The sequence below is a fragment of the Trematomus bernacchii genome, unplaced genomic scaffold, assembly GCF_902827165.1.
Source record: "Trematomus bernacchii unplaced genomic scaffold, fTreBer1.1, whole genome shotgun sequence".
Lineage (NCBI taxonomy): Eukaryota > Metazoa > Chordata > Actinopteri > Perciformes > Nototheniidae > Trematomus > Trematomus bernacchii.
The window spans coordinates 566847-589539 of NW_022987720.1; the positions used below are offsets into that span (position 1 = coordinate 566847).

At 40.5% G+C, this 22693-nt stretch overlaps 2 protein-coding genes across 2 annotated transcripts; one reads left to right on the forward strand and one right to left on the reverse strand.

The window, feature by feature from the left end:
* The first annotated feature begins 5453 nt into the window (after window positions 1–5453).
* rsph9 (radial spoke head component 9) lies at window positions 5454–10697 on the forward strand. Its single transcript, XM_034144148.1, is given in 6 exon segments — window positions 5454–5751; window positions 5753–5919; window positions 6014–6185; window positions 7027–7156; window positions 7414–7560; window positions 10066–10697. Coding segments are annotated over 6 exon segments (837 nt in total). The 5' UTR covers window positions 5454–5691; the 3' UTR covers window positions 10227–10697.
* mrps18a (mitochondrial ribosomal protein S18A) lies at window positions 10439–15417 on the reverse strand. The gene is made up of 6 exons (XM_034144149.1): window positions 15223–15417; window positions 14095–14126; window positions 11877–11981; window positions 11659–11782; window positions 11016–11085; window positions 10439–10913 (listed from the first exon to the last, which is right to left on the reverse strand). The coding sequence occupies exons 1-6, from the start codon at window positions 15368–15370 to the stop codon at window positions 10769–10771; spliced, it is 624 nt and encodes a 207-aa protein (XP_034000040.1). The 5' UTR covers window positions 15371–15417; the 3' UTR covers window positions 10439–10768.
* Window positions 15418–22693: the final 7276 nt, after the last annotated feature.

The window sequence follows — 22693 nt, forward strand, 5'->3', positions numbered from 1 at the left end:
GCACAAAGGTTATTGACTGAATGTTACCCCTCATGTCGGACAAAGATTAGGCATTACAAAACAATCTCTCTTGTTTACTCTCAAGTATTATTTCAGTGTGTGTGTGTGTGTGTGTGTGTGTGTGTGTGTGTGTGTGTGTGTGTGTGTGTGTGTGTGTGTGTGTGTGTGTGTGTGTGTGTGTGTGTGTGTGTGTGTGTGTGTGTGTGTGATTAAGCAATACAAACACTCTTCTCAGTGCTAAACGTTCCCCAGTATGCCAAAAGCGATAATAAAACCTATAATATACATTCTTTTTTTTTGACGAAAAATGTAATAATCACAAAAACACACGCTGCATGACTCCCATGCAAAACTCAGAGATAGATTTGAACAGACATACCTCAACAAAGTCACATGAGAAAGCTGTGCAGGGTCAGGATGCGGGGGCACTAATAACTTGCAGATATCCTCGTGTGGCCCCAAGGATGAGCTGGGAAAGAGAAGAGTGTTTGATATCAGATACCTTGATATATTGTCTGTATACAGTATGTTGTGAATGTGTTTTTAAATGCACTTGCTGTTAAAGACCACTATCTCGTGAGTTCAGCTGGGCAGGAGTAATGTGGACGTTAAGGCTGAAGGAGCCTGGGAAGCAGCAGCAGCCATAACTGCAGTGTGCAGCTTTGCAAAACCCATTCTTTGACCCGATGTTTAACACACACCACAAATCCACTGGCTCAGTTTCGGCCCACATGGCTCTAGGCTCTAGTAATGGGTGTGTGAAAGTTTGATCCATATACATGCAGACTGGGAGCAGTTTGTGGCTTCTCGTGTTCGAGCAGCTCTCAGAGGTTCTCACAGATGTAAATATCATGCTCTTCATCTGGACACCTCAATAATTCCTCTAACTTAAAGAGTTATATTAAGGAAAATTGTCAAATTCAAAGCGTCAGAGCTGAGATATCTCGACCTTGCATCGGACCAGATAGCATGTCTTTGCCTAGTTAATGCCGGAAAAACACAATGCCCGATGTGCTCGTTTTGTTAAAAAGAAAATGGACAGTAGACTAATGAGTTTGGTAGTGCCAAGACAATCAAGGAAATTGTCAGAAGATTTACAGACCAGATCATTTTTAAATTACAGTTTTAAAAATAAGTGTTTTAAAAGGAATACTATTATTTGCTTTCCCGCCGAGAGTAAGGTTAGATAACCGATACCACTCATGCTAAATGTGGAGCTACAGCTAGGATATATTTGTGCACAGATTAAACCAACAAGATGTTCATTTAAACTTTAGATACCTTCTGTTAGCGCTTGCTGCCCATGTTTGTGCTAAGCTAAGCTATCTGACAGATGGCGGTAGGTTCGTATTTAGCGCACAGACATGAGGGTGCCTATTTAAGTACAGCTTTTAAAGCGAACAAATGACAAAATATGAATGAGTAACGGTCAAAATGAGCTCAACATTTTTTTTTCATATCTGTACTGTCAATTCTTGTTATGTATTGGCCGAAACATTCACAGGGCAACAGCAACAAACTTGCCCGCATTGATAGCGTAGCAGTTTATCTATACATTTGTCTATTTGTAGCTAATCTAGCTAATCTAAACGGAAAGCATGGATTCTAGATGGATGCAAGAAACACACATTTAGGAGAGTAATCAGGCTTTGAAATGTGAGGAAAACAGATTAAACCTATTGATGATAATTATAGTTCTTTTAAGCAGTTCTCGGCTCCCAGGTCAAAGGAAACACACAATTAAGTCTTTAAAGCATTACTAGTTTACACAACACGCCCTTCTCCGGATCAAAATATTTATCCCGTGTTAATCCAAAACCTCTGTGTTTGTGTGTAGGTGTGCAACCCACTGAACCCAGTGCCCTCCATGCATTCTTGGTATTATTGTCGTCTGTGCTTTTGTGTACCACAGACACTATTATTTAGTCACTTCACTCCCTCTCAGTATTCACTTAATTCTGCACTCCCAGGCCACTGAACTTAATAAAGAGCCTGTGTGTGTGTGTGTGTGTGTGTGTGTGTGTGTGTGTGTGTGTGTGTGTGTGTGTGTGTGTGTGTGTGTGTGTGTGTGTGTGTGTGTGTGTGTGTGTGTGTGTGTGTGTGTGTGTGTGTGTGTGTGTGTGTGTGTGTGTGTTGTGTGTGTGTGTGTGTGTCAAAAAGGAATTAAAACCCCATTTTGGAGTTCTGAGGTTTTTGAGGTCAGGTTTCCTTCATGTCACCACCAAGATCGATGGATGTGACCTCTGACTGCTCCAATTTGTATATAAACATAGCACCGGCCAATCACAGCATCGCGTGGGATGGTGCCAGCCAATCAGAGTGTCTGGCAGCATCATGCTCCGTGGCACTCCCATCTTTTGTCCGTCAGGATTAGTGCCATGGCAACGCTGGTAGCCTGGGAGGTGAGTTTCCCAAGGCAGTGGGACCGGGACAGAAACAGGCCGTTTAGTCCAAGTATTGCTTCCTTCCCCGGCCAATTGGGGAACAGAACTGGAGTGGTGTGTCGGTTCGGGTCACTCTGTGGCTTCCAACTCCAAAACTTCCACCTTAGATGCCAACTCTAATGAGGTGACATCCTGAGCCACAAGCTTAAAGTGTGTTTGTCTGTGTGTGTGAGTAAGTGGGTGGGTTGGTGAAGGGGCTGTCCTTGTGTGTACTCTTCTGTGTGGGACACTCTGTAGAAAAGTCACCCCACTCTCCTCTCGCTTTTCTGTTGGTGGACTACATTAGCCAGAAGGGCGGAGGGCCAGACAGCTGAAATCACCGCTGCTGATGAAGCATGTGACTCCAGACCGAGGTCCTTTTGTTTGGACAATCGCAGCCAACACACAGAGCCCGGGAATAGCAGTGTGGCATGGGAAATGGCAAGCATGGGAATGGGAATTATTAAAACCAGCTTCTGTTCTCCAGAGAAACCGCCTGTATTGGGTTTTTAAAGTCACAACTCTTAAGATCTTCATCAAATACAATTATATGATATATAATTTATTCGATTTTTGTCTCAACACTTCCCATTCAATGTATTTGCATTCTGCAATGACCTTTTTGGACAGTAGTTCTCATTGTTGGTGGCCGAGACCGCCATTCCCAAGCTGGATTAAAATTGCCTTCAAACGCCTAAGTTATTCATAGGAAACAATGCACGCTTCACATTAAATTGGCTGGTTGGATGCAACAGCAGTAGGAAATGGAAATGATGGGTTTGCAGCCACTTTATGCAGCTCTGATAGAGTGTGAGGTGAATGAGCAGTAAACAGAGACGGCCAATATCAGTGATGCTGGATATGCATGCCTATTATCCTGTGAATCACATGTGCGTGTGAAAACAATTTCACTGGTGGACCCAGAAAGTAAAAAACAAATGCTTTAAAAAAGACATGTTATTACGCATAATTGTAGAAAAGCTAAATGGTATCAAAAACAGGGTTTGAGATTATTTAATCTTGACTTTAAGTGGTTAGGAAATGAGTATTAAGATATGATTTAGAAAACAGACAACTACTGTAGCATGAATTACAAGACAGCCATGTTTTTCAATGTGTTCTGTCAAACTCAGAAACCCAGAGACAATTGAAGTCGAAGCCAAGATTGTCAATCAAGGTGGGAGACCAAAATAGAATCACTAACCACAAGATTAGCCCAACACTAGCACTATCCACAATCATTTGCTGGACAGTAGCCAATCATGTTTTTCTAAGTGTAACTGAAGCCAGCTTCACACAGCGTACACTGGCTGGGGCTGCTGGATCCCAGCCAGGATAAACCGCACAACCCTTGTCGGTTCAGTGTCTTCTAAACAGAGGAACCAGTGATTTTAGTACTACTCAGTCTGTCCTTACATATATACCACGGAGTTCAGGAAGTTACATCACCACTATGAGCAAAGCAAGTTTTAATAAGAAGAGATCAGTTTAAGAACATGAAGCATGAGGAAGAGGAAAACTCTTTGGTCGAATACTACAAGGGTAGCGGATGATCATGATGGTGGTCCAATTCTTACAATAAAGTCACATATGTATTGAAATATATGATGTGTAGACAGCTGATGTATCAGATATGACATACATGTGTAAATAAAGAAAGCTTTTGACTGCATGGGAAAGCAAATGAATAAAATACTGGTAAATGTATGAACGAAGATTAAACAAAATGAAAATCTCTCCTTCTCCTTCTCTCCTATGCTGGATTTGTTTCAGCTGTTTACATTGCAGCGAAATCACATCTATAGCCTCAACGCTAGAACGAAACACACACTGTGCCATTCTCCTCTCACTTCCCGGCGCTAAATTCTAGTAAGCCCAAAGGATGACAGCCGGCCGTGTGCTTCGGGGTCATTTCACGAGGCAGTAGGTTACCTTGGAAGAACTTTACAGATTTAGCTCCACTATATTTCATCTTTAATTACACATGTATTTGTTCCCTGTTTGGGTTAACGGCAATATGCCGTTTTGCAATCCCAATGCAGACCACCAAACGGCAATTTTCGGTTCAAAGATAATTTCTGAGACTCGCTCTCGTTCCCACATGCCACACAGTCATGTTAGAGGGATCTAAGCATGCATCCTGCCAGCTGTGCAAAGAGCTTAACCGATTCTGTCTTCAAGACACAAAACTGCCAGCCCTCTCTTTTTTCCTCTGCATGCCTCCCCTTCTTTGGGCTTCATGGGTGAAAGACAGCGTATGAAGCCTGCACACAGAGCCCACAAGTACTATTACCACACTGTGAAAAAAAAGTAAAAGTTCTGCAATCAAAACCTTACTTAAGTAGTAGTTTTATCAGAAAAATAGTAAAGTAAAAGTACTCGTTGTGCAGTAAAATGTTCAATTTCACTGTTTTTACTATATGATATTTTTGGATAATTTATTACTGCGTCATTAATGTGTGGGCCTTGTTGCATTTCAGTGATGTTTTAATGAATGCACAATATTAAATGCTTTATTAACTGTAAGATAGTCTTAAAAGTTTCCTTTTCAACTTTGGGACTATGCATTTTCCAGCTTATTTAAAAAGGATGTTTTCAACATATAAAGGATGGCTTCCTATAGTTCATCATAAACATAACATTGGTAAAAGACAGTCATTTTAAAAGTTAGTAAAGCTGTCAGAAAGCTGTAGTTCAGTTAAAAGTACACTTTATTTATAAGTAGGCTTGAGTGAATGTACAAACTAGCTACTACATGAAATGAATAATGGGTGTTAGTAAGTATACCTATGCACCAACAGTATGGGATGTGCCAGGACGCTTTCATTACTTTATCTCTTAGCGACAAATGAAACATATACAGCCATAGATTGTTTAGTACCTAGCCCCGAGTGCCTTCCTGGGACTAAACACACTCACTTCAAAAGTCGGGGCATGACGTCAGACTAAACGTGCGCACGGTCTGATTTGTATAAACACTGTAAGCAAACACGCGCGAAACGTTAACAAAAACGTTTTGATTCTCTTTACACTGTTATTTTAACACTCTAAAAAGGTTATTTGCAAAAAGAAAACTGAGAGACCACGCACAAGAAAACTGAGGCGTTGCTGTGACAACCAGAGCAACAAGCTTTGTTGACATTAGCAACCAAAGCCTAGCGCTCGGACCTTCATGCTAAGGTTAGCTGTTATGTTAGCTAGCAAGGAGTTTACAACACGTCAAGGTAACTAATATATGCGATATAACGTGGTTTATTTTGTATAAACAATGGACTCAAATTCGTTGTTCTATTCTTTGGAACTGGTCGCCGGTAGCGGAAATACTTTAAAACGTTGAGCAAAGAACCGCTTTGCAGACTTCCCTGGTCATCCTGAAGAAAAACTACAAGTTCCATCGAATCTTGTTTTGGGGCAAAATATTGGGATTAAAGGAGGATTACTTCATCGCTCAGGGGAGAGGAGAAGATGAGATGAAGGATAAAAAGACTCTTTATAGGTAAGATAACCGTGGGTATGTGTTCCATTGTGGCAGGAGTACTTTATATCTGCCGTTGACAATGTAATGTACCTGTTGGTCCTTTGTCCTCCAGCTTCAACTGCATGGACTGGATGTTGCTCGCCCCCGCCACAGACTCTGTGATCGAGGAGGTGTCCAAAACTGCAAAGGGTCGCTTCGTAGGAGACCCCTCATATGTGTATGAGCATGTTGAGATCCACAGGCCAGGAGGGAGGGATGATGCAATACAGGAGGAGGTGGTGGTGGTGAGTGTGTCAATTAAGAAAATTGTGATCAATACTGTGAAGTTGTACATTGAACATAGTACAAATATTAAGCCGTAAACTGAACTTCAAGATCAAGTGTTAATTGTAATATTAGTCGTTTTTTCATAAACATTATTCCATTCATTGGCTGTTATTAGGGCTGGGCAATATATTTATACTATATCAATAACATAATGATACGATATTGTCTTTATCGTTAGGGTAATGGATACTCTAATATTGTAAGTGTCTTTTCCTGGTTTTAAAGGCTACAATAAAGTAAAGTTGTGTTATTTTCTGAACCGACCAGACATTAAAGATATTCTATTATCTGCCCTTTCTCACATAGTCAATAATTCACAGTACTAATGATTATTTATCACATTTTTCATAATGTGAACATTTTTTGAAAGCATTAATGGTCAACCCTACAATATTGTCACATATATATCGAAGTATTTGGTCAAAATTATTGTAATTTCCTTCATATTGCCCAGCCAAAACTGTAATCCAAAGAAAAAACTATTCAACACAACATATTGCAGTAAAACTATACCTAAAGCCATGTGGGACCAACATGAACTATACAACAAAAGATGAAAATGCAGAAGAGACAATGTCCTACCTCTACCAACATACTGTATATATTCAGGCGCACAATATCTCCAGCCATCCATCTCTGCAACAAAGTACTATTGTAATCAATGAAGAATTAGTGGGAAAGAGAATTTAATCTCACAGAGCTTCCTATTTTCAGTAAAAAAAAAAAATTCTGGCCGATATCAACGCTATCGGTACAGTCTCAAAATCCAGCTTTATGATGTACTGTTTTGGGTTTCAGACCAAAGTGAATGAGGAGAGCAGGCTGGCGGTCACAGTTCACCGGATCGATGAGGAAGCGTCTGTGGTTCCGCGTGGCGCTTACCTCAAGAGTCCTCATGGCCTCGTCCAGACCAACCGCAGCTTTGGTGGTACATATGTATTAGTCTTAGACATGGCATGTGTCTCTCTCATTGTGGAACATTAATGTTTGATGCTGCATGTCGTGGACTCTGAGGTGTTTCATTTATTTTAACTGGATGCATAAGATAAACAGCATTTTAGGAAATATTTCACAATACTTTGAGTTCTGATAGGCCTGCTTTTTTTAAATACATGTATATTCAGACAACATTTCACTGTAAAATTCCATCATCATTTCTCAGTTTTCAATGACTTGCGTGCTCAGGTCTTTCTCACTCAGAAGCTGGAAAGCTGGACAACTTTCTCCACTTCAGCAAAGCCAAGAATCTGAAGAAGAAATCCATCCTGGAAATGGGCGATTTAAACCCAGCCATCGACTTCCTGGATGTACTGAGTGACGACATTCCTAAAGGTGAAGGTATTTTTTCATCACACACAAACAAAAATATTATAAGAGTTGTTCTTTAATGATCACTGAGCATTAAGAGGTTTATAAAGGAAATGACAGTGAGTGGAATAAAGGTAATCTCATGATCTGGACCCATTAACACCCAGCTATTTTAAGCATGAGTAAGTGTTACTGAGGCCTTTAGAAAGCCAGTGGTAAAACAATGAGTTCCAACTCTGCTACATTACAACTAAATTACATGTGGTTTGAGCAAAAATCCCTTCGATGATTCAACTGACTGAAAGTCCAGAGAAGTTTCTTACCAGAGAAAATGGAGTCATTTTCACAGGAAAACAGTCAGTTAGGCACGGTTAAACTGATCAAATAAATGTTATTAAGCTTTCTGGGAATATGTTGAAAAAACTTTTTCATACAGAGGTCTGATAACCAGATGGCTAGTATAGTGTTTGGTAAGAAAATATGTTGGCCCACCTACTTTGAGCCTGGCCTCGGGTTTCTCCATCGGAAAATTACATAATTACTAGCTGAACACAAACCAGTTCATGGGAAGAGCTCCACCTGAAACATGATTGATGGGAAAGCTTACATCTGTAACCACAACAATTCAAGTAATAATACCCCTCTTTTAGCCAATTTAGGAGAAATAATCGCTGCCAATTGGTATCCAAAGTAGGGATGCCAGAAACTGACCATGATCAAATTCGAAAATCGGACAGCCCTGGCGAATATTATTCTGTTGTAAATCGTCATGGGAAGCTCAGACATTTGAGCTGTCGAACTGTAATACATATGTTGAAAAAAATTCAGGAAGCAAACAAAAAGCAAATATGGATACTGTGAAAAGCATGTGAATGGATACCGTAAAAGGGAAGATTTAGAATTAATTTAGCCGTGTCGAAGTTTGGAGATTAGACGCTGAGCTGGATGTGCTCCAGGCCATAGTGAATGTTGATAGAGTGGATGTAGAGTAAAGTGGATGTGTGTGAAAGAAAAAATGTTTAGTGCCCGTGACCAAACATGCAACAGATGTCTGATTTAGGAGAGCTTCCACATGTGTTTATGTTTGTGTGTGTTCTTTTGAGTTGATGCGGATGTCAGCGGTGTCATCGCTACAGCAGACATTACACAGCTGTCTCAATGCCACACTCACTGCAGCGTTCTGTACGGCAGATCGCATGCGTTTGCAGAAAGATTTTACTTTTTTTAAAAACGGGGCTCTGGGGAAAATGAGGTATGATGCATCTCCACTGAAAGACAGGTGCTTTCCTCTGAGACCTTAGGTTGGGATTCCCCTCTTTTTTTCACAACAATGGTGAAAACTGTTCCCAGCTCTTGATTTATGGCTTTTGGTTTCACCACCTGCAGCCGTACAGTTACTGATGACGGTGTATCAGTGCCATCATAGGTATAAAATATCAATTCAGAGAGAGGGGAAAGAGGTCATATTTAGAGAAAATAAAATCTGAATTTAGAAGATGAAACTTTTTATTTTACTAGGAACAAACGTTGTATATTTTCTTAGATTAAAGTCATACATTTGCAAGAAAAACTAGGATTAAAGTCACACATTTATAAGAAAAAAATCCAGATATTACACCTCTACCATGGATTCTTTTTTCTACAATTCATCTTTGAAATTACATCCTGAAGGCTCAACATGTTTTTATTTCTAGTTGATTCAGGATTTGCCAGATACATTAAAAAAAAGTGTTGAAACAATTATTTCTGGAAATCCTATCCCTTTGTGTGAAAGCATTAATCAAAGAGCTTTCACACCAAAGCAGATGCTGCACTTGTTCTCTATTTCCTGAGCTGTTGGGTTCATAATCACACCCAGACAAACACTACAAAAACTTGAAATCTTGCCAGAATATGTCTTTACACCTGATATAAGACATCATAACTTCAGAAGTAACACTGCAGTGAGATATCTGGTCTTGTTTTTAGACAATGCATGCATCACCTTGTTAAGTAAAATAATCTTATTTTGAGTTGTATCTCAGATGAAACACATATTCTTTTTACATATTTATTAGAAAATCACAGACTAACATCAGAAAACAGAAAACTTTGAGCATTTGCGGCTTATTTTGTAACACAACATTTCCTGATTCTGGTCAAATATACCGGTAGTTCAAAATGAGTTCTCCCAGCTAATTGCAAGATCTGATTTATCGAAATATCCCATCTTATTTCAAGAAATCTTACCAAGCTAATTTTCACTTGTTCTATTGGCAGATTTTTGTACTTATTTCAAGTGAAAACTTGTTTTCATTATTGTTTAACTTGTTTTTGGAGCAGCATTTTTTCCAGTGTGCTGAGAAACAGGTGAGAGACGGCAGATATCAAAAAGCACAGATTTATTGAGTATCCCTCGCCTCAAGAACGTGGATAGTGTAATCTTCTTGTTCTGATTTCCAAAGATCAATGTAGCCTCTATTTCATTCGTGCTCAAAATGACGTGGAAGTTATTGTCAGTCATTTACCTGGAGTGTTCTTTGTGTGCAGGGTCGTGGAGTCTCCAGCTGGAATGTGCCAGCAGAGTGCTGGTGCTGCGCAGCCTGCTGTGGCCCGGCCTGACCTTCTTCCATCTGCCAACGACCCCGCAGCACGGACACATCTATATCGGTGATGGCAGGAAGAATCTGGACCTTCCCTTCATGCTATAAAAAGATCTTACACATATTTACAAATTCTCCACTTCTGTCGTTCACATTTCTCAAATTGTATTTTAAGTTAATTATTCCAGGACATTTTGTTGCTTCTACCTTTAAACAAATAAACTCAAGAAAGCCCAGTCATGCAGTTTGTGTCTACAAGCGTTTGGTTCTGTTTAGTTGCTAGCTGTTTCTATACAGTAAACACAGGTTGAGAGGCCGAGTAATCACACACATTTTATTTGCACATTTGAGTATACACAGTGAGAATACCACCTACTTTGAAGCTGTGACACTGACCCAGTTGTTGCTCACATAAAGTTGTCAGAGAGTTCACTTCGAGGGCTTTTTAGAAAACCAGCAGAAACAGAAAAGATGGTTCTGGGTGAGGCTGAGGACACTTCATTAAAAGAGTGATGCAGCTTAATAAACAAAAAGGTAGAATAAATACAGATGGATGAAGCTTTTAGGCCTTATTCCCAAGGCAAGATCTACTTGGAACTCCCGCCCACTTTCGTCCAGTTGCTGCACAGATTGGTCAGGCTTCCTGTCCTTCAGTGTTTGATATTGATGTGCTTGACACCGTAACGCACGTTGTACTTGAGTAATGGGCTGCCGACAGCCATGCGCCTTTTACACCACTTTAGTCCAGTTTTAAAAATGGGTTTCACCGAGTCAATGGACCAGCAAGTCAGGTATCTGTACAACAAAAAAACATTGGTAGTTTTAGTTTCACTGGTGCTTGTGCTGGATAGATATTGATGAGGAACACATATATAAGCAGACAGAGGTGTACGTTACCTGTTCAGTTGTTGCTTGGGCTTACTGATGTGGTTGGCTGGAAGTTTTGGTTTGTGGTCAGGAAGCAGACCTGGAGCACAGAAAGTTAGAAAAAAAAAGCCACGTTTTTATACTTATTTGTATTTTGAGAACATTTAAATAAATAATAACCAGGATTGTGGATATAAATTGGGTAAAGGCAAATAACAGAAAAAGTCTGGTTGTTTCAGAAAATTAAATCACTGTCCTGTAATAAAGCCTTTAAACCAGAAAAAAAAAACACACTTTCAATATTATAGCCAAAATATTAGACAATATCTATTCCTATAATCCCAATATCGATGCAATATTCAATTATTATTATTATTATGAAAGCAATGGAAATAGTAATAATAGCTGGCATCAAGATGGACAAAACAGTTCAGCTTGAATACTTAATAATTTAATAAAGAACCAACAAATGATATTTAGTTTAGAGATTTTTGGCTTCTTACCATCTTGTCAGTGTCAGGTTATACACATAAGTATGTCTCTTCTAAAACACTCACTATCTTTCTGAGATATCTTGCAATCCTTACAATTGTGTCACCTAAGGTACCAAGTATCAGAGAATGAAGACATTTGACTTTGTATGGAACAAAGATTTAAAACCACAAACACTGACCTGCTCTGTGAGCCATCTGAACACAGATGGCGATCTTGCGATGTTCCTCCAGACAGAGGCCGGTGATGCTCCTGGGCAACAAGCCTCCGTCCGGCCTGATGAACTGACTGAGCAGCAGGACATCCTGGAGAGGGGGAAAGACAACCACAAACAATAAACCACTGAAAGACTTTTCATAATGTCTGAGATCATGTGGTTACTACTGTGTACGCACTTACCGTGTAGTTGTATTTGTTCTGCAAGTTCCATCTGTAGATCGGACATTTGGCTTCAGGGTTAGGAGGCTCTGGAGCCTCTGGAGCGTTCAGTATGTGTCCCTCAATCTGTCCAAGTGCAATAATTTGTTAGGGTACGTTTCTTGTTAGGTTGACCAAAATATAGATGTGCTGATGGAACATTTTTTAATAATTTTTTTTAATCAAGACTCTCTCTCTCCCACTATAGATGAGAGCAACGCATCCTGGTACTTGCCCTCTACGCAAGACCACGCCCCCTTTTGGGAGAAAATACTTGCTGTCATTTGAATGGAGGTAAATACAGAAGTTTTCGGCAATCACAATTAAAGGTCCCATGTCATGCTTTTCCGGTTATTACCCGTCCCCTTGTGTGTTATGAAGGTTTTTCTGCATGTAAACGGTCTGCAGAGTCAAAAACCCTCAAAGTACACCCTGTAGCGAGTAAAACTCTAACACAGAAAATACCTCCCCAAAACGCCTCGTTGGAGATTTCTCATTTTCCATTGTTTACTTCCTGGGTATCGCTACGTAGGGATAGCATATAACATATACGGCTGTACCGACGCCATTGTAAGACTGATGTTCCGCTCAGAGCGAGCCGAAAAAAGCACTGTTAGACATGGGCGGAGCCTCTTTGGTGGTTGACTAATCAGAACAGAGTGGCCGAGCTGACCAATCGGAGCACACTGGGCACACAGGGAGGGGGGGGGCAAGAGCTCCAACGAGCCGTTTAGGACAGAGAGTGAATACCGGTGAATACACATACTTTACAGAGATGCTGTATGCGAAACCAATGTGAGTTTGGAAAATTGCACAGTATAAATCTATTTTAGTATACCTCAACAATGGAATTATGATCAGTACGGATGCTCCGATCGATCGGTCACCGATCGAGATCGGCCGATACTCACTCTCTACCGATCGATCGGTGCTCTCTAAACATGCCGATCGCGAGAGCCGATCGCATGACGTAAAATACATGACACTTTTCTCTGTGCGCGGCAAAACAAGCTCGCCAAAATGGCTTCACCGGTCTGGCATTATTTTAAGATGTCCGAAAAAGACAGTAAAATAGCGGTATGCAACGTGTGTGAAGCAGAAATCCTGCAGCTCCACCCGCTGTGACGGACCGGTGAGCGGAGCAACACACACACACTAAGAGTTAGACCTAACACAGCTATTTTATCTACCTCTGGAACAAGCTAAACTAGTTATAAATATATTTATTCTTTACGGTCGGGTCACTCATTACTGGATCAGTGAGCTGCACACTGACAGGCTGTCAGGAGAGAGAGAGAGGGGGAGAGAGGAAAAGAGAGCGCTTCCGCTCATTTCTCCCATGTTATTATCCAAAGTGAATGTAAACTTGAATAATGTACATCATTTGAATGTAATAATTAAGTTGATTGTTGTTTGTGGAAGCTCCAGTGAATGAGCCCCATTAACTGAGTTTTAAACATCACTTTAAATGGAAGATTTAAAGTGATGTTTAAATCTTCCATTTAGGCCCCGCCCACTCGATCGGATCGGTCCCAAAATTGGCGATCGGAGCATCCCTAATGATCAGTGGAAATGACATGCCATGACATGTGACCTTTAATAAAACCGCGCCTTTTTATTTATTTACGACGAGCCCAGTTATGATGATCAGACAGGCAAACTATTAAACAATGTTATTGGAGATCGGCGACGATTTATGGTTACATTTAAATCAGTAGGGAATGGATGACCGGTCAGTCTGCTAGTGAATGAGTAGCAGGCAGCAGGCTTACACCGAAAATGTAATTTCTGAATTGGATAGTTTCTTTTTCTGTAGAGGAAGTAAAGAAACAGTAACTCAAGATGTATTTGTTGTTTGAGGTGCAATATACGACACGGCAGCTTTTAGGCATGAAGAAACTATTGTTTTCTGCTTCACTCCAATGCCTCATTTCTCCCGGAAAGTAGGCAGGGCCGTAATTTTGGCTGGAAGTAGCAATAGCGTTGCTCTCATCTATATATCGCTACTATAGCAAAGCAGCAGCATTATCTTTATGGCTTTTAATTTGTTGTTTTAGTAAATAACCTGGAATAATACAAGTCCAAACTATCAGGATGTAGTGCTCCTAACGTCCAAACATTGTGAGCCTCTCAGTTAAAACTGTTGAAGTAACAGCAAATAACATCATATTAAGTTTATCATCAGTTTGGTTGTACTTACTATTGTGGTGTTACCCTCCTGCTTCTCCACCACTGAAAAACAAACATGAAATGATGTTAGGCTTCTGATCTGAAACGTAAATGGAACAATGTTTTACTGCCTTCCTAATCTTTAGAATACATTGTTAGCTTTTCAGTGATAAATGCATCAGTTAAAAAAAGATTTCAACAGCCAGTAAATGTAAATATATACTGCTATACACACATACATATGTATATAGACATTTTGTATTTCTTCCATCATCAACATGTATGTGTATTCTATTGTGACTCGTTCCCCTTGTTCATAGACATGTTTTTTAAATCACTACATTTAAAGATTTCAAGAGGAAGACTGCCTCTATGGATTCATAGGTTGATTTCATTCATATTTTAGCGTTTGCAATAAGAGACTATTTCCTGTGTTGTACACCAGTGGTGGAAAGTAACCAAGTACATTTACTCAAGTATTTTACTTAAGTAAGATTTTGAAGTACTGCAATTAATGTTACTTACACTTCTATTCCTCATAGGTAAATATTGTACTTTTACTGCACTACATTCATTTAACATGTTTAGCTACTTTTCAGAACTTTTAACATAATGCATCTCTAAAAAATAAACTATTTAAGGTGTAAAAGAGTAGAATTATTCAACCTATAACATATATAATAAAGTTAATACTTTTATATATTAGAATTGTGTCTATCTACAATAGTAAAATGCTACTTGATGCAACAATATTATCTAATAATGTCCTTTAAATAAAAATAATAATAAAGCACACATTTATTATTAGAGAATTTTTCGGCAGAATAACTACATTTATTTGTATACTTTAAGTAAATGTTGTTGATAACACTGTCATTTTATATATTTATGTTATATTTTGAATGCAGGTCTTTTACTTGTACTCGTAATGGAGGATTTTATCATTCATGTATTTGTACTTTTACTCAAGTAAATAATCTGAATACTTCTTCCACCACAGTTATAGACGTCTATAAAAGATAAAGATAAATAAAACAAATGTAAAAAGATAAAGCAGCTGCTGAAATGCCTTTCAGTGTCTTCACGTTACCATGCCAGCTAACATTAGCTCCTTTAGCATTGGTGGGCTAACATCCACACATTTGCAGGTTAGTCTCACCTTGACGGAGGCCTCGGCTCTGGATGGTTATAGCCGATAGCTGGGGAACATTTGTCCCCTGTTGGAAAATCACATTGCTGCCTGTGGCACCTAATTTCAAGCCCGCAAAAGACGTCCAGACAGACCTCAACATACTGCGGGCTGCCATGTTTAATTCCTGACCTTCGCCTTCTTCGTGTCTTCCTGTAGGGTAATCTCGCGAGAATAAGCACAGCGCCACTCACGGTGAAGCCCTCTTATTACATCGAAGGTGTTGAAGACCGATAAATAAAATACACATTCCAGCAGAACGTGGGTTACACAACAAGTAAACAAATCCACTTAAATCCCCCCCAATGTACGTGTCGTGGCTTCCTCCCTTGTCTTTCCATCAAGCCACTAGACGCCTTAAACAGACAGTTCTAACTCGTTTTCTTTCCTTTAAATTACTTACAGTTTGAAGAGTTGCTTGGCCTCCGATGGTTCAGAATTAGATGATGTTGCTATGTGTTTGCTCAAAATAAAACAACAAACTTTTGCACATGCAACAAAGAAAATAGGCCTTTACAATATTCAAAATAAATAAGCAAAACTCAAATAAAATAAACAACTTAGGTATTCTTTCTTTCTTAATAATGCAATAACTTCATAACTTAAAGGGTACTTGTACGATTTGTATGTGTACGTGTAGTACGGTTAAAAACTGTTCCTCGACGGCATCTCTCAAACAGGTTGCTCATCACTGTGGCTTTAGCGCAGGCGCCGTGGGAATTGTAGTCCTTTATAGTGCGTTGACTACAGACGTCACAATTATATGGGCTCAGAACAGTCTCATAATACACACATGCACACAGAAGGATTCACACTTGTATTTCATGATCCGCAAAAGGATTCACACTTGTATTTCCGGATCCACACTTGTGTTTTTCAATGCACACACAAATGTGTTCCGTTTCATATACATGTAAATAAAATCCAAATACAGAAAAAAGTTTTACATATGTATTTTTGATCCTCACATATTTGTTTTCCGTTTAAAACCGCTGCACCTGCAAACACAAACCGCTTTCTGTGCATGGATCGCTCTGCATTCGTGTGTGGGTTTTTTGAGACTCCCCTGACGGTGACCCGATTCGTACTTGTAATTTTTTCTATCTATAGCCAATCAGATGTCTCCTCAATTCTAAGCCAATCACATGAGCGCGCCCCCACAAGGGTAGATTTCTTGCGTTCATGACGTAGCGCTTCATGTACGCATTTTGCGCTGTCCGGAGCTGACAGGTCCATGGAGCCTGCCTGCAGGCGCTAATCTCAGGACACCTCCACTCTCAGTACATTACCACTTTCCGATCAGGAAATGCACGCAAATACAAGCCTTTATATTATTAAGGTACAGTGCCACTTTCCGAACCATTAATGAATGCTTGTGTACACAAAAACGGCAGGCAAAACTGTTTTAAATGTGTGTTTCCTGTATGGCGATCAGCTGCTTTATTTATGTCTGTATGAAGTTGTTGTGAGTGTGGAGGGAGCAGCTACAGGTTAGCTTAGCCTAATCGATCAGTGCACTACGAAGCCAGTGCTAGACAGTGAACTGTCAACGGGGGGAGCCCCGCCGGTCATTATCGGCCGATATTCACTCTTAATAGTTTGATCGGTGCTCTCTATAAAGGCCGATCAGGAGAGCTGGATCTGATCGATATGGACATAAACGCGAGTGAAGTTTTAGCGAGCTGCATGAGAAACTGACGGGCTGTCAGGAGAGAGGGAGGGAGAGAGGAAAAGAGATGATCCTTACTCCCGTGTTATTATCCGGTCATAGTCCGGTAATTACCTAACGGAAACGCTGCTACACAATTCTTATTATTATTATTATTGAAACATGACCGGTAAGTTTCAAATTTGTCCGGTAAAATTAAATTCTGTCCGCGGAAACCCTGCTCCGGACTACGCAAAATGCGTATATGAAGTGACATGAACGCAAGAAATCTACCCTCGTGGGGGCGCGCTCATGTGATTGGCTTAGAATTGAGGAGACATCTGATTGGCTATAGATAGAAAAAATTACAAGTACGAATCGGGTGACCGTCAGGGGAGTCTCAAAAAACCCACACACGAATGCAGAGCAATCCATGCACAGAAAGCGGTTTGTGTTTGCAGGTTCAGGGGATTTAAACGGAAAACAAATATGTGAGGATCAAAAATACATATGTAAACTTTTTTCTGTATTTGGATTTTATTTACATGTATATGAAACGGAACACATTTGTGTGTGCATTGAAAAACACAAGTGTGGATCCGGAAATACAAGTGTGAATCCTTTTGTGGATCATGAAATACAAGTGTGAATCCTTCTGTGTGCATGTGTGTATTATGAGACTGTTCTGAGCCCATACAATTAGGTGGCCTTTCTTATAAAATCAAAAATACTGGCTCAGTACGTGTATGATATATGTTTGTGTTTAAATAACTGAAATGGTTTCATGTCCAATAGGAAATTCCAGCTCAAATACAGATAATATATAATACATTGCTGTGATCTTTTATCAAAACCTTTGCTTCAAAGGACAACACATCATGAGCCAACATCTATTTGTAATCAAATTAATCTTCAAAAAGCCAAAACAAAACAAATTGCAGCACATTATCAAATAAAGTTAAACACAAGGGGGAAAAGCAATGAAGATATTGCATGTTAAAAAGCATTTATCCTATCAGAGAGGAAGAACTCCCAGGGAAAGTGTTAGTGACATCCAGGTGAGAGAGCTTACAAGGTCAGAGGGATCAATGTAAAGCTAGAATGTATTTGTCTGCAAGGAAGATTTAAACTCAACATGCCTGTGCAAGGGGAAAAACTGCAGTCTATACGATAAACTGTGGCGTGTTTCTGTATACTTTCATCCTTGTGTTGCTTTCGTTCAGATGCTCAGGGTTCATAACAAGATAGGGTCACTGCTCATACCTCTATTCATACCACGCTCATCAGACTGAGGTATGAGAGGCACCTAGAGGAGCAGTGTAGGAACACGCCAAACTTTTGTTGCAGAAAGTAGAAGATACAGGCAGATTCTTCATGCCCGGATGAAGAGAGAGAAGATAAGGAGCTTGATGTTTGATAGTGTTATCATGAGAACACTATGTCATTGTCCAGTTATGTTTTTGTTTGCTAGCTTTCAGGATTTATCTCATGGCTTCATCTTGTTTGCATGAAGACGCATTAAGAAATCCAAGTCGGGGCTGCAACAATGGATGTGCTTAAGTCCCTTCTGAGAAACAGTAACATGTATGGAACTTATTCTTGGGCAAATCACAGCTGTGTGATAAGGTTAAGCAAAGCCGTTATAAGACAGTCTCTTTTTTCTTCAACAATTGCACACATTCTAAAAACTTTATAACCCCCTGTTTGCTCTTCTAACTTACAATATTATTTTTGCAGAACAGGATTCCTTTATGTCCTCAGCCAGTGTATGTCTCAAGTTTCGAAACAAAATATTAATAAATAGGGCCTTTTCTGGTTTTTCGACCACAAGTAACCATAGTGGGGCCATGTTTGTTTGTATAAGACACTATCTAGAGAGAAAAATATGCAAACAATTCGACACACAATCCTACCACTGGTTTCTCGCTATTTAACTCATTGACAGCTGGTGGTGAAAACAAGCAAAGGCAAAAATGACCAACAAGTGCAGGAAGACTGCAAGCATTGATTTATAGTATTCACAATATTGATATTTAATAACAACCATGCACACCTTTTGTTAGACCTAAAGGTTTCACACAGTGTGTTGTGGTTAAACACTTCTTCAAACTTAATTTTTTGTGCGTTTACAAGTAAAAAAAAAATACTCACCTTTAAGCATGAAATGTATTTGTTGATTGAGTATGTTGTATATGAAGAAAGTTAATATCTTAGTTGTGGTTTTTCTTACCTAATGGACATGTGATTGGGATAAGGGATGTTATAATTGATCACATAGAGTGAAGATTCCAGCAACAATTACGATTATGTAAAGAACAATTTTAAAGTAAAATAACCTGGGTTACATGCTACGTCAGTGAGGCATTCAGGGAATCTCTGTACAATCTATTAACAGTCCAATAACCTGGGTTACAGACACAAAAAAACCAATTACCTTTTATTTAAACAACAATTGTCCACCATGGTTGTTTGGTTTCGTGACCAAAACAATGAGAACAATTTCTCAAATGTCATTTAAACCGTGTTGCCTAAAAGAGCTGCACACTGAGATGAAAATGGACTTCTGTGTTCGCCTACGGAGCAGAGAGTAGATAGATAGAGATTACCGTCACCCTGCGGCCACAAAGGAAGCATTGTCTCAGTGATCAGGTCCCTTCGTCAAGGACACTTAAGCAGTCACATTCCTTGAGAGACACCCAAAAAAATGGCATTTAAAGTGTCTGGCCACCTCCTCACAGGCTTTGATATTCAAATGAAACATGGCCCTATACAAACAGGCGCCTCAGCTGAAGAAGAGGGGGGAGAGTAAATCAGATAGGATTTCCCCGAGATGAAAAGAGCTCGTCTGACATTTTCACAGCGAGTGCTGAGGGACGCTGAAGCAATGTTGGTTCGATGTCATGGTGGGAAGTTATTGCTGTGTGGAAAGGTTAGAGTTTTCACCCCGCTTCCTCAGACAAACTGCTCAAACGCAGCATGCAACGAGCAGAGGAGCTGAGACTGGAGCGAAGATGAGTGGCCACGGTCACATCACACAAAAACAAATCCAACCCGCCCCGCCGGCATTCCCCTTTTATTGTCACACTGGTCAGTTTGTTTTGCCTTTAATGTTTTGGTGGAGACTGAAGAGCCCCTGCAGTGAGCCGCTGCTGAAGAGTCTAAACACAAAAAGACCTCCGAGAGGGTCATAGCAGCCGCACCGTGGGATCTGAGAAGTTCGGTGTTTAATCAGAATCACTGAATTACACATTCTGACTGTTGTTGCAAAGCTTTCTAATGCCTCTCTCTGATAAGTGTTTCCTGAGCTGAAGGTTTCTCTCAGTGAGAGCCAATTCTTTTGGACAGAACGTCTCATTCCCATGCAGATGGAATGTGTGGATTTGCTGCCATCCAAATTGATGGGCACAGTCTGGTATGCAATTAAGGCATAGCTGTCACTAAGAGGCTTTCCTGGGTGATTAACTTGTAAGGGCTGTTGCATCCAAGGAAGTCAACTGAACACAATTAGCCTATTTCAAGGGGATGGGTTTGGTTAAAGGCCCCCCCTGAGTGTAAGATGAGGTGAGAGGAAAGAAGCTCAGGGTTCAGAGTGACATGCAACGCACGTTTATGGCTCTGATGTGGTAGTAAAGCTGTCTCGAAAGTGACATGAATCTTCATCGATCCAAGTATCAACGAGCCCCCCCCCCCCCCCCCCCCCCCCCCGCCTCTTCTGCTTCTCAGCCCCCCTCGCTCACTACCCTTTCCGGTGCTTATTTGGGTGTACGTGCTAAATGGCACTGGCTTCTTTAACAAACTGGTAACTCTTTGAAGAGGCTCTTATCCCCCCCCCCCCTCCTCTTGGACCTCTCAGAGTGCCAGCTTCTCTCCTCTCTCTCTCACACAAGCTCAGCCGGCGCGTAAATCCACGTACGCACACAAACACGTACTCCCTTGCATCTGTCCATCTCAGAAACACACTTTATGACAAGAAGCCCTTTTAGAGAATGTTCATGCAGGTTGCATTGCCAGCGATACAATGCAAACAAAAGCTCCTTGGCTCCTAAGTGGTCCTCTTCCAATGTTTGAACACATTTTGTACCCTCTGCGTTTTTCTTTTTGTCGAGTTGTGTTTGCAGTGGCTAGCAACAAGGAAGTCGATTAAATCAGGAGGTTTAACACCTTGTTCCAGAAACCAAAACTTAGAGTTATTTTCCTTCCATCTGTTTTTGACGAATTCACGATTCACCTGTTGGAAAAGTAAAAAACAAAAGGTAGCCTGTCAATGTTTCATTTAAGTTTTGAATGTTTTAATGTGACACAGGGCCATCTCATGCTGTGCTGATTTGTGCAGCACTGCCCGGATTAGTTTCCCACCATGGCTGCCTCTTAACTTCCTCCTTGTGCATGTTGCCATGACGCCTGCAGCGGCATTCTCACACAGACCAGCTGGTTTCCAGTCAACTGCAGTCCCTCTTACTCAAAGTGGTCATGTGAGGTGACAATTTAAATTTAAAGTGGACCTATCATGCTATATTTAAATGATATATTGTAGGGCCATACCTATATAAGGTATATTTATACGTTTCTGTTTTCAAAATACCAAACAGATCATGCATTTTAGCCATGCCTCATTTCGCTCTATTTGCTGTTCTCCAGCACTGTTTTTGCACGGGGCTGATTCTGTGAGCTGCAGCTGACCACGCCCCCTTGCAGGAGAGGGGAGCCGTGCTCTGATCAAGTCAGAAGAGGGGGAGAAAAATAGATCTCCGTCCTCCGTGTTTTATTATATTATTATAGGCCTATAGAGTCGTTATTCATTTGTTTTAAAGCTCAATAAATAACAAAGAAGACCTTTGACCGGCACTTTTCAAACTTAAACTTTAACGGACATCTTGACCGGCGAAAGAAAGAAAACTGAAACTCTGCCACACGGTCCCCTCGTTCCTTGGAAGAGGCGGAGAGGTGGGTGTTTGTCATCTGCTGGTGGACTAACCGGAGAGAATTACAGTGCTTGCCTCGACGGGGAGGGATTGCATTGAATTACAGCAGCGGGAGCAAACGCTTGCCTCGGGGAGGGAGAAAAAAAAGCCACATCGGAGAATAAACAGAAGGGTAACCATAGCAACCATGCGCGGGAAGTCTTCTTCGCTGCCTTTGTGGCAGACTACAGCGCCACTTACAGGCCTGGCATATGTACTACAGCGTCTCCAGCGCTTTCGAGCGGCAATGGCCGGCCGTGGCCCAACCCCACATTCCCCTGATAGGTGGAGAGTTGGCCCAATAGCCGTAGCGCCACTTTCCTGACGTCAGGACAGTGTTCAAATCTGGATCAGTTTTTATCAGATCCGTTGCAGCCCCTTTTTTTGAGATTTGGGTATGGAGGAAAATAGAGAGGGTTGTGTTTTCTGACACTTGGTGAGTTCCCTGGAACACCGGGGACACATATTCATGTATACAAAGACGTACAAAAGTGCATTTTGCATGATAGGTCCCCTTTAAAGGAGCTTCCACTTTTTTACTTTAAGATATCCTGCCTACAATTCATGTACAAATTTGACTTTTTAGGTCAATCGTTTGAATTTAGACTTATATTAATTCATTTGTTTGCCATTGCGGGGAATGCAAAACATTGACATGTGATGACCTTATTAAAGTGAGTCCATGTGGCCTTATAAAGTAGAAAGTAGAAAAAAAACGGCATATTTACAAGCAGACATGGAGTAACATTAGCTTTCATTTGAAGATGATAAATGTAAGTAAAATATTCCCTCTGACTCCGTTTATCAAGTAGGGGATTGCCAAAAATGACCA

Excerpts from the sequence above, each read along its gene's own strand:
- mrps18a (XM_034144149.1), bottom strand. The coding sequence starts at position 15,370 with ATGGCAGCCCGCAGTATGTTGAGGTCTGTCTGGACGTCTTTTGCGGGC. Across the intron at positions 14,127-15,222 it reads GAGCCGAGGCCTCCGTCAAG|TGGTGGAGAAGCAGGAGGGT; the intron begins GTGAGACTAACC and ends TTTGTTTTTCAG. Across the intron at positions 11,783-11,876 it reads AGAACAAATACAACTACACG|GATGTCCTGCTGCTCAGTCA; the intron begins GTAAGTGCGTAC and ends CCCCCTCTCCAG.